Below are 12,112 nucleotides of genomic sequence, written 5' to 3' on the forward strand. Positions count from 1 at the left end.
TTTGTTGAGTATTCCTGGTAAATTATATGGGAGGGTATTGATTGAGAGGGTGAAGGCATGTACAGAGCATCAGATTGGGGAAGAGCAGTGTAGTTTCAGAAGTGGTAGAGGATGTGTGGATCAGGTGTTTGCTCTGAAGAATGTATGTGAGAAATACTTAGAAAAGCAAATGGATTTGTATGTAGCATTTATGGATCTGGAGAAGGCATATGATAGAGTTGATAGAGATGCTCTGTGGAAGGTATTAAGAATATATGGTGTGGGAGGAAAGTTGTTAGAAGCAGTGAAAAGTTTTTATCGAGGATGTAAGGCATGTGTACGTGTAGGAAGAGAGGAAAGTGATTGGTTCTCAGTGAATGTAGGTTTGCGGCAGGGGTGTGTGATGTCTCCATGGTTGTTTAATTTGTTTATGGATGGGGTTGTTAGGGAGGTAAATGCAAGAGTTTTGGAAAGAGGGGCAAGTATGAAGTCTGTTGGGGATGAGAGAGCTTGTGAAGTGAGTCAGTTGTTGTTCGCTGATGATACAGCGCTGGTGGCTGATTCATGTGAGAAACTGCAGAAGCTGGTGACTGAGCTTGGAAAAGTGTGTGGAAGAAGAAAGTTAAGAGTAAATGTGAATAAGAGCAAGGTTATTAGGTACAGTAGGGTTGAGGGTCAAGTCAATTGGGAGGTGAGTTTGAATGGAGAAAAACTGGAGGAAGTGAAGTGTTTTAGATATCTGGGAGTGGATCTGGCAGCGGATGGAACCATGGACGCGGAAGTGGATCATAGGGTGGGGGAGGGGGCAAAAATCCTGGGGGCCTTGAAGAATGTGTGGAAGTCGAGAACATTATCTCGGAAAGCAAAAATGGGTATGTTTGAAGGAATAGTGGTTCCAACAATGTTGTATGGTTGCGAGGCGTGGGCTATGGATAGAGTTGTGCGCAGGAGGATGGATGTGCTGGAAATGAGATGTTTGAGGACAATGTGTGGTGTGAGGTGGTTTGATCGAGTGAGTAACGTAAGGGTAAGAGAGATGTGTGGAAATAAAAAGAGCGTGGTTGAGAGAGCAGAAGAGGGTGTTTTGAAGTGGTTTGGGCATATGGAGAGGATGAGTGAGGAAAGATTGACCAAGAGGATATATGTGTCGGAGGTGGAGGGAACAAGGAGAAGAGGGAGACCAAATTGTAGGTGGAAAGATGGAGTGAAAAAGATTTTGTGTGATCGGGGCCTGAACATGCAGGAGGGTGAAAGGAGGGCAAGGAATAGAGTGAATTGGAGCGATGTGGTATACCGGGGTTGACGTGCTGTCAGTGGATTGAATCAAGGCATGTGAAGCGTCTGGGGTAAACCATGGAAAGCTGTGTAGGTATGTATATTTGCGTGTGTGGACGTATGTATATACGTGAATGGGGGGGGGTTGGGCCATTTCTTTCGTCTGTTTCCTTGCGCTACCTCGCAAACGCGGGAGACAGCGACAAAGTATAATAAATAAATAAAAGATATATATATATTTCTTTCTTTCTTTCATACTATTCGCCATTTCCCGCATTAGCGAGGTAGCGTTGAGAACAGAGGACTAGGCCCTTGAGGGAATATCCTCACCTGGGCCCCTTCTCTGTTCCCTCTTTTGGAAAAAAAAAAAAAAAAAAAAAAAAAAAAAAAGTGAGAGGGGAGGATTTCCAGCCCCCCGCTCCCTCCCCTTTTAGTCGCCTTCTACGACACGCAGGGAATACGTGGGAAGTATTCTTTCTCCCCTATCCCCAGGGATAATATATATATATATATATATATATATATATATATATATATATATATATATATATATATATATATATATCTGAAGTGTAGGGAACAAGGAGAATGGGGAGACCAAACTGTAGATGGAATGTGAGACAGTGGGTGGGAGGGGGATAGGAAGTTGTGGATATTGTAGGGCTATTATCTGGCTGAAGCTAATCCATCTCTTCATTACAGAAATTTTGATTTAAATGTCGATAATAGAGGTAATGGTAGTGAGGAAGATTATAGTCAATGGTGAGATGATAAAAATCTATCAGTTTCTTTGAAAACACTGGCTTAGCACTGCTAGATGCTATTGAACAGCAGATTTCTACCTGCAGAATTGAGTTTATTAATGAGCAATGTTGTATCTCTTCAACATTGCGTTATGAAGTATTTTAAGATCTTGACTGGAAAAGCAGAAAGTGGGAATGATTTAGAGATGTGGAATGGAAGGGAGTGGTAACATGCACCACTTAGCCTATCTTAACTTACCTTCCATTTGTTTTTAAAGAATGGTCCTTGAATGAGACATTCATTGCTGTTGACTTTATGGTGATCATGTGGTCCTTGAATGAATCACATTCATTGCTGTTGACTTCATGGTCATCATAGCATAAGATTTTACCTTGTCTGCACACTTGATTATTGTTCTAACCATCACTATAACCAAATTGAGAGCATCACCAACATCAGCCTGACAGTCATCAGCTCCAACCACTTCTTCACTAGCAATTTTACATGTAAGGAGAGGCTTTTCTTACTTATTTTAGATGCACTAATACAACTAGAATTTGCAGGACATTTTCCATACGGGATGAGAAAAAAGATTTTTAAAGATTGGTGTCAGCATGAATGTGTTCAGTGTAAGTGCAGCCAAATTTTTATTGTACTAGTGAATGAAAGCACTTAGCACTGATTGGATATTAGTATATGTGTGTGTGGTACTCTTGATTGGCTCAGTAAAAACAAGGATAGTTGCTCTTGGCATATTGTTAGCGTTCAGACTTGTGACTTTTGACTTCTTTCTTGGATTTTTATAATTTTATTCTTGTTAAACTAGAGCTCCAAGATGCAAGCAAGAGCTCCATAACAAAAGTGCTCTAAGGGATAGCACTAACTGTGGTATGTGTCCATCTTTTTACAGTTCATTGTGATAAACCAAAGAATTTTGTGATATGCACCTCCTGAGTGTAATGAAACTTACCCTCAACCAGTGGCAGCACCTGATTAATAAGAAGTGAGGCATTGTCATGATTTATCTATACTAACATTGGGATTGAAAACTAATGGTATATGAGACAAAATGAACAGATCATTGGGAAATTTCATATTTATTCAGATCCTGTGCAAAAAATTTTGGGCACTTGACTGGTATTCTAATATGGTTCGTGAATTGGCTGAGAAAACAAAACTATTTTAGATTTTCAGAAACTTATTTATAGTGAACCAGACACTATATATCAGCCATGGAAGCTGTACTTCTAATCTGGAAACAGATCAGAACAAAACGAAGTATGCCATCATGTATTTTAAACAGATTCAGAATGTAATGTACTAAGAGACTTTACATTTAGCTAGTGCATGATTCATTGATTGTGTGTGAATTATAGGCTAGTTTAAAGTGAATGACTGAATGATAGTATTATTTTATGCTACTTTGTGCAAAGATACTCTTAGATCATGAAATTTGGAGTACATGGTCAAGTATTTGAGAGTTCTCTAAGGTAGTATGTTATGATACTCTATGAGCCTAAAACTATTTTAAATGATATAGATTTTATTTTGTTGCAGTATTGGCAGAAGAGCCTAAGGAACTTAAGGCATGGCAGTGCAAGGTTGTAGCACTAATCCAGCTGGACCAGTTTTCTGAAGCGCTTACTGCTGTCACAAAGTCAAAGTTTGGAGTGTGAGTCTTTACAAGTTGAGTTATAAAGTTATAAAGCTTTAAAGGTTTGAATGAAATTTAAGCACATTATGCTTATGTGAAAAAAAAGTTGCTGTATTTGTTCTTTAATTTAACTATAACATAAAGTATATGATTGTTGATCTTGCTACTCAGTAATTCACTTCTAATGGGAAAATTTTGTGGATTGGAAGGTTGCCATTGTATCCTTGGTAGTCATTATCCCCTAAAGGATAAGGCTGGAAATTTTGGGGATCTGTAGGACCTGGGCTTATCCAAAAATTTAAAAGATATATTGATGTCAGTTGATAGAAAATATTCAGAAAAGTTCAAGAAAACAGAAAAGTTTGGTTGATTTTTTGTACAGTTGTTGTTGCCCACTGTGGTATTTTCAACTTTGGTTTCAAGTGTACTTGCTCAAGGTAATGGATACTATTTTACCAACCATGGCACAGAGTTTTAAGTATTGTTGGTATTTTTCCTACTATCAAGTGAGTATTGCTACAGCTGGGGGCTACTTCTAGCCAAGCAGTGGGATCCAGCATGGTGGTGTGAGGATCCTCACAGTGAAGCACAAGTGAGATATTCAAATCATGCAAGCCTTGCTACCTTTGGTTTGGCTGTGTATTTCTGTCTTAATTTGATTTTCTAATTGAGGACCTTCATAAGTGACCTCAGTGGATCACAGACTTGTACCTTTTACTCACTTAACTCCACTAGAAACTTTTTGGACTTCACTAGCAGTTATGGAGGGAATCATGTATTTGTACACTCTGGAGCCTTGAAACTCTTTTTCATATGAAATATCTGTACCTGGATCAAGAAGCATGCTTGTTTGGCTCAACCTTGGCTTTATGCTAGAGCACAAGATGTAAGGAAGATGGCTATCCTCCGAAACCTTCTTATTGGAAGTAGTAAAGAACGAGGATATGCCTTTTGCAGTTTTCTTCCTTTTTCACTGAATGGTTCTTTAGTTTTTGTGTGGTGGACATGTCCTGTTTAGCTTTAGGGATTCCTCCTTGTGGAGTCGGATTTCATTACACCTCAAATTCACTGAAGATGATTATTTTTGCTATTTTTTTGTGATTTGAAAGTTTTTCTCAGACCCTCCTCTGTCATGTGGTTATTCTATCATTGCTTGTGAGGCTGACTGCGGAGGAGAAAACTGTACATTTTGAAAGTTGAAAACCTTTTCCATGTGAGGCATTATCCCACAAGCCTTCCTGCTCAGCCTTCCCCCTTTTTTATAGATATCTTTTCTCTGTGCCTTTTGTGGCTACCTTGTGTTTATGCCATGGTTTGAAATGAGAGCGAACCTGTTAGTTGAGCAGAATGTTTTTCTGATCCTATCTACTGAAAAGGGAGTGGTCGTGATTCTTATATTATCAAGGAATTTATCATTGCTTGCAAGACACTGCCTCTGAGAGAAAAGTGTTTTTCAACTTTGAAACCATCATTTTTAATAATTGATGAAGTATTCATTCTAAATACATGAACCAGCCTACAAACTTCCTTACTTTGATATATTTAAGGATGAGAATGATAACTTGAAATAGAATTTTCTTATATGAATAAAGTTGTGAAGTCCTTTTAGCATCTGCTGTGCTGTAATTTCAGGGAGCTTGCATTTGAGAAGGCTTACTGTGAATACCGGCTGAATCAAGTGGCTGCAGCTTATGACACCATCTGTAAAGCTGCTGAAGTCTCTCCTCGTGTCCAGGAGCTTCAGGCACAGATCCTCTATCGCCTTGAAAGGTTTGAATAGTTTTTCTTAATGTGATTCATTATTAAATGGTAGGAGCAGTAGGTAGAAGTAGTAGGTAGGAACACAAGCTGGGAGCATTAGGTAGTAGTTGTAGGTTGGAACATTAAGTACACATTAGGTAATGGTAGGAGGTGGGAACATTAGGTAGGAGTCTCTGAAAACATTGCACTAGAGTTGCCCTCTACCAGTATCCTGCTAAGGGTGAGGCAGTAAAAGCTAAGAATCAGAACTGGAGTTCACCAGTTATAGGTCTCCTTTTGCCATGGCCACCTCCTCGAGGGAGTTCCCAAAGGCAACAGGCATTAGAGATATACATAGATAGATAGATAGATAAATTCATGATATATGTAAGGAGGGTATGGGAATGATAGTTTGTGAAGTGGCCTCTCTCTCTCATTTTCAGCATGGTAGAGGTGTGGCTTTGTGTATGCACATCCTTTAGGACTAGGCTTGTTACACTAAGGAATGCGAACAGCAACGGACCTTTGAATGCTGTCAAGGCTGTATGTTATTGTGCTAGATATCTGAAATATATAGTCTTTAGTATGGTAAGAGTGGTTTTGGTGAATTATACATGAAATCTATAGAGTGGATGTGAACAAACGAGGCAGTATCTTTGTTTGTTCTTGCCACTACCTCTTTGATGCAGGAAATGTGAACAATTATGAAAGGAAGAAGAAAAGAAAAAATAGTAATGACACGGAAAATTATTTATGCACCTAAGGAGGCATAAATATTATCTTGCCTCTTATCACTCTTCTTTTAATCTCTCAAAGTATTTCAGTACTCAAGCCTCTTTTCCAAGCTCATTCACTGCCACCACTCTCATCATGTCATTTTCTCTTTTTTCCAAAACCAAAGTTTCACATTTGTTTCCACCAAGAAATGATCAGACACATCACCTACTTCCAATCTTAGCATATACGCATCAGACATCCTTTCCTTTGCATACTTGTTTCATAGTAAAGTAAGCCAGTTATACCCATTGACCCCAGTTCCACTTACCCATATGTACTTGTGTAAGCACCTCTTTTTAAACCAGGTAAAAAGTAAACAGTTTTACCCATAAACCCCATTCTTACTCACCCATGTGCACTTATGTGTGCATCCCTTTTTAAACATTGTATTCCCAATCACCAATCCTTTTTCAGCCCACTACTAAATATGCAGTTCCCCATTTTCATTCAGCTGCACATCCTATGCCCCAATATTATACCCTCAATTGCCACATCACCCACTCTTGCATTCAATTAAACTACTGCAAGGACTCCATCCTTTGCACCGTAATTGCCTTGACATATGTTCAACTTCTCCCAGATAAAACCATTCCGTTCCTCACTGTTTTTGCCGCCAGGTGTATAGGTACTGACAGTCACCCAGACTTATTTTTTTTTCTTTTTTTTTTTTTTTCATACTATTCGCCATTTCCCGCGTTAGCGAGGTAGCGTTAAGAACAGAGTACTGGACCTTTGAGGGAATACCCTCACCTGGCCCCCTTCTCTGTTCCTTCTTTTGGAAAATTAAAAAAAAAAAAAAAAAACCCGAGAGGGAAGGATTTCCAGCCTCCCGCTCCCTCCCCTTTTAGTCGCCTTCTACGACACGCAGGGAATACGTGGGAAGTATTCTTTCTCCCCTATCCCCAGGGATAACCCAGACTTATGTGTAACCTTTTTTAAACCAGATATATCTAATCCTCATTCATCTTTCATCACATAATATTGTTTTACTGTTGTCATATTCCTATATGATCCCATACCTGTCTCCCCTTTTACTGTATTTCTCACCCATCCATTCATGTTGCCCATCACACTGTTTGTGCAGCATTCACTATCTAAAAAAAAGGAACATAGAAATAAATTGGGAAGACTGTTGACTAATGAAGAGTCATTTGTGATGTGCAGTGAGAATTACAGTGGGCAATGAAGAGAGAACAGGGTGTATCAGAGGTAATGCTAAATTGAATAAACAGTTTAAGATGATGCACAAGATTACTGTGAATACAGTACAGTATAACAAGTGGTAATAGTACATGTATTTTATTAAAGTATGCTGGTGAAAATTGAACGGATTATAAAATGGATGAAGGAATTGAAAATTAAAATGTTGGAAAGGACTGTTAAAAGAATAGATGTTAGAAGTTATGATTACTAGGAGCTGAGCTCTGAAAATGATTGGAGAGAGAATTGATAAGTATTTAGAGGTATTGCAAATAGAACTAAGTTACAGAGGAGAGTAGGAACATAATTATAGATTGACAGATCTGGAAAGAGGGATATTACTTTATACAAATATAATTGCATTAATATCTGAACTGGAAAGTATTACAATTAATGGTGAAGCAATTTGGAAGATTGTAATGAAAATATCATTTTGAAGTTAACATTGTGAAATTAATACAAGATTTCACTGTTATATTGTAATTTTCAAAGTAGTTTATGTGCCTCAAAATTTGTCTTGGATGTGCTACCAATTTTGCATATGGGAAATGTATGTATTTATAAGGATAGGTAAATGGTTATTAAAGAATTTTTTTCTTAACAATTCTGTTTTAACAGATATGATGAATGTTATGATGTATATCGGGACATCATCCGCACCACTAGTGATGATTTTGACCTGGAGCGTGAGACCAACTTGACTGCTGTAGCTGTCAACCGCTCAGTTGAAGGAACTGTGAGTATGTCAGTGGCGTTGGGGAGGGATCGAGGCGAGCAAGTATAAATATGTACATGTGTATATATATATATGTATATGTATAAGTGTGTATGTGTGTAGAAATATTATTTTTCTTATTATACTTTGTCGCTGTCTCCCGCATTAGCGAGGTAGTGCAAGGAAACGGACAAAAGAATGGCCCAACCCATCCACATACACATGTATATACATACACATCCACACACGCACATATACATACCTATACATTTCAACGTGTACATATATATATATATGTGAATAAGAGCAAGGTTATTAGGTACAGTAGGGTTGAGGGTCAAGTCAATTGGGAGGTGAGTTTGAATGGAGAAAAACTGGAGGAAGTGAAGTGTTTTAGATATCTGGGAGTGGATCTGGCAGCGGATGGAACCATGGAAGCGGAAGTGGATCATAGGGTGGGGGAGGGGGCGAAAATTCTGGGGGCCTTGAAGAATGTGTGGAAGTCGAGAACATTATCTCGGAAAGCAAAAATGGGTATGTTTGAAGGAATAGTGGTTCCAACAATGTTGTATGGTTGCGAGGCGTGGGCTATGGATAGAGTTGTGCACAGGAGGATGGATGTGCTGGAAATGAGATGTTTGAGGACAATGTGTGGTGTGAGGTGGTTTGATCGAGTGAGTAACGTAAGGGTAAGAGAGATGTGTGGAAATAAAAAGAGCGTGGTTGAGAGAGCAGAAGAGGGTGTTTTGAAGTGGTTTGGGCACATGGAGAGAATGAGTGAGGAAAGATTGACCAAGAGGATATATGTGTCGGAGGTGGAGGGAACGAGGAGAAGAGGGAGACCAAATTGGAGGTGGAAAGATGGAGTGAAAAAGATTTTGTGTGATCGGGGCCTGAACATGCAGGAGGGTGAAAGGAGGGCAAGGAATAGAGTGAATTGGAGCAATGTGGTATACCGGGGTTGACGTGCTGTCAGTGGATTGAATCAAGGCATGTGAAGCGTCTGGGGTAAACCATGGAAAGCTGTGTAGGTATGTATATTTGCGTGTGTGGACGTATGTATATACATGTGTATGGGGGGGGGGGGTTGGGCCATTTCTTTCGTCTGTTTCCTTGCGCTACCTCGCAAACGCGGGAGACAGCGACAAAGTATAAAAAAAAAAATATATATATATATATATATATATATATATATATATATATATATATATATATGTATATATATTCTTTTTTTCTTTCAAACTATTCACCATTTCCCGCATTAGCGAGGTAGCGTTAAGAACAGAGGACTGGGCCTTTGAGGGAATACCCTCACCTGGCCCAATTCTCTGTTCCTTCTTTTGGAAAATTAAAAAAAAAAACGAGAGGGGAGGATTTCCAGCCCCCGGCTCCCTCCCCTTTTAGTCGCCTACTACGACACGCAGGGAATACGTGGGAAGTATTCTTTCTCCCCTATCCCCAGGGATAATATATATATATATATATATATATATATATATATATATATATATATATATATATATATATATATATATATCCCTGGGGATAGGGGATTAAGAGTACTTCCCACGTATTCCCTGCGTGTCGTAGAAGGCGACTAAAAGGGGAGGGAGCGGGGGGCTGGAAATCCTCCCCTCTCGGTTTTTTTTTTTTAATTTTCCAAAAGAAGGAACAGAGAATTGGGCCAGGTGAGGGTATTCCCTCAAAGGCCCAGTCCTCTGTTCTTAACGCTACCTCGCTAATGCGGGAAATGGCGAATAGTTTGAAAGAAAGAAAAGATTTTCCCTGGGGATAGGGGAGAAAGAATACTTCCCACGTATTCCCTGCGTGTCGTAGAAGGCGACTAAAAGGGGAGGGAGCGGGGGGCTGGAAATCCTCCCCTCTCGTTTTTTTTTTAATTTTCCAAAAGAGGGAACAGAGAATTGCGCCAGGTGAGGGTATTCCCTCAAAGGCCCAGTCCTCTGTTCTTAACGCTACCTCGCTAATGCGGGAAATGGCGAATAGTTTGAAAGAAAGAAAAGAATATATATATATATATATTCAGTCACCAGCTTCTGCAGTTTCTCACATGAATCAGCCACCAGCGCTGTGTCATCAGCGAACAACAACTGACTCACTTCCCAAGCTCTCTCATCCCCAACAGACTTCATACTTGCCCCTCTTTCCAAAACTCTTGCATTTACCTCCCTAACAACCCCATCCATAAACAAATTAAACAACCATGGAGACATCACACACCCCTGCCGCAAACCTACATTCACAGAGAACCAATCACTTTCCTCCCTTCCTACACGTACACATGCCTTACATCCTCGATAAAAACTTTTCACTGCTTCTAACAACTTGCCTCCCACACCATATATTCTTAATACCTTCCACAGAGCATCTCTATCAACTCTATCATATGCCTTCGCCAGATCCATAAATGCTACATACAAATCCATTTGCTTTTCTAAGTATTTCTCACATACATTCTTCAAAGCAAACACCTGATCCACACATCCTCTACCACTTCTGAAACCACACTGCTCTTCCCCAATCTGATGCTCTGTACATGCCTTCACCCTCTCAATCAATACCCTCCCATATAATTTACCAGGAATTCTCAACAAACTTATACCTCTGTAATTTGAGCACTCACTCTTATCCCCTTTGCCTTTGTACAATGGCACTATGCACGCATTCCGCCAATCCTCAGGCACCTCACCATGAGTCATACATACATTAAATAACCTTACCAACCAGTCAACAATACAGTCACCCCCTTTTTTAATAAATTCCACTGCAATACCATCCAAACCTGCTGCCTTGCCGGCTTTCATCTTCCACAAAGCTTTCACTACCTCTTCTCTGCAGAGGCTGGTGACTGAGTTTGGTAAAGTGTGTGGAAGAAGAAAGTTAAGAGTAAATGTGAATAAGAGCAAGGTTATTAGGTACAGTAGGGTTGAGGGTCAAGTCAATTGGGAGGTGAGTTTGAATGGAGAAAAACTGGAGGAAGTGAAGTGTTTTAGATATCTAGGAGTGGATCTGGCAGCGGATGGAACCATGGAAGCGGAAGTGGATCATAGGGTGGGGGAGGGGGCGAAAATTCTGGGGGCCTTGAAGAATGTGTGGAAATCGAGAACATTATCTCGGAAAGCAAAAATGGGTATGTTTGAAGGAATAGTGGTTCCAACAATGTTGTATGGTTGCGAGGCGTGGGCTATGGATAGAGTTGTGCGCAGGAGGATGGATGTGCTGGAAATGAGATGTTTGAGGACAATGTGTGGTGTGAGGTGGTTTGATCGAGTGAGTAACGTAAGGGTAAGAGAGATGTGTGGAAATAAAAAGAGCGTGGTTGAGAGAGCAGAAGAGGGTGTTTTGAAGTGGTTTGGGCACATGGAGAGGATGAGTGAGGAAAGATTGACTAAGAGGATATATGTGTCGGAGGTGGAGGGAACAAGGAGAAGAGGGAGACCAAATTGGAGGTGGAAAGATGGAGTGAAAAAGATTTTGTGTGATCGGGGCCTGAACATGCAGGAGGGTGAAAGGAGGGCAAGGAATAGAGTGAATTGGAGCGATGTGGTATACTGGGGCTGACGTGCTGTCAGTGGATTGAATCAAGGCATGTGAAGCGTCTGGGGTAAACCATGGAAAGCTGTGTAGGTATGTTTATTTGCATGTGTGGACGTATGCATATACATGTGTATGGGGGGGGTTGGGCCATTTCTTTCGTCTGTTTCCTTGCGCTACCTCGCAAACGCGGGAGACAGCGACAAAGTATAAAAAAAAAAAATATATATATATATATATATATATACATACACAGACATATACATATATAAACATGTACATAATTCATACTTGGTGCCTTTATTCATTCCCGTCGCCACCTCACCACACATGAAATGACAACCCCCTCCCCCCTCATGTGTGTGAGGTAGGGCTAGGAAAAGACAACAAAGGTCCCATTCGTTCACATTCAGTCTCTAGATGTCATGTAATAATGCACCGAAACCACAGCTCCCTTTCCACATCCAGGCCCCCAC

General features: G+C 40.1%; 1 protein-coding gene across 1 annotated transcript in view; it reads left to right on the forward strand.

Moving 5' to 3' along the window:
• Srp72 (signal recognition particle 72) overlaps positions 1–12,112 on the forward strand; it is a 91,833-nt gene that overhangs the window by 7,139 nt on the left and 72,582 nt on the right. The window contains exons 2-4 of the mRNA XM_071677662.1: positions 3,556–3,670; positions 5,285–5,422; positions 7,988–8,105. Coding sequence (XP_071533763.1) covers positions 3,556–3,670; positions 5,285–5,422; positions 7,988–8,105 — 371 coding nt within the window. The remainder of the gene's footprint in view (positions 1–3,555; positions 3,671–5,284; positions 5,423–7,987; positions 8,106–12,112) is intronic.

The sequence above is a fragment of the Panulirus ornatus genome, chromosome 25, assembly GCF_036320965.1.
Source record: "Panulirus ornatus isolate Po-2019 chromosome 25, ASM3632096v1, whole genome shotgun sequence".
NCBI lineage: Eukaryota > Metazoa > Arthropoda > Malacostraca > Decapoda > Palinuridae > Panulirus > Panulirus ornatus.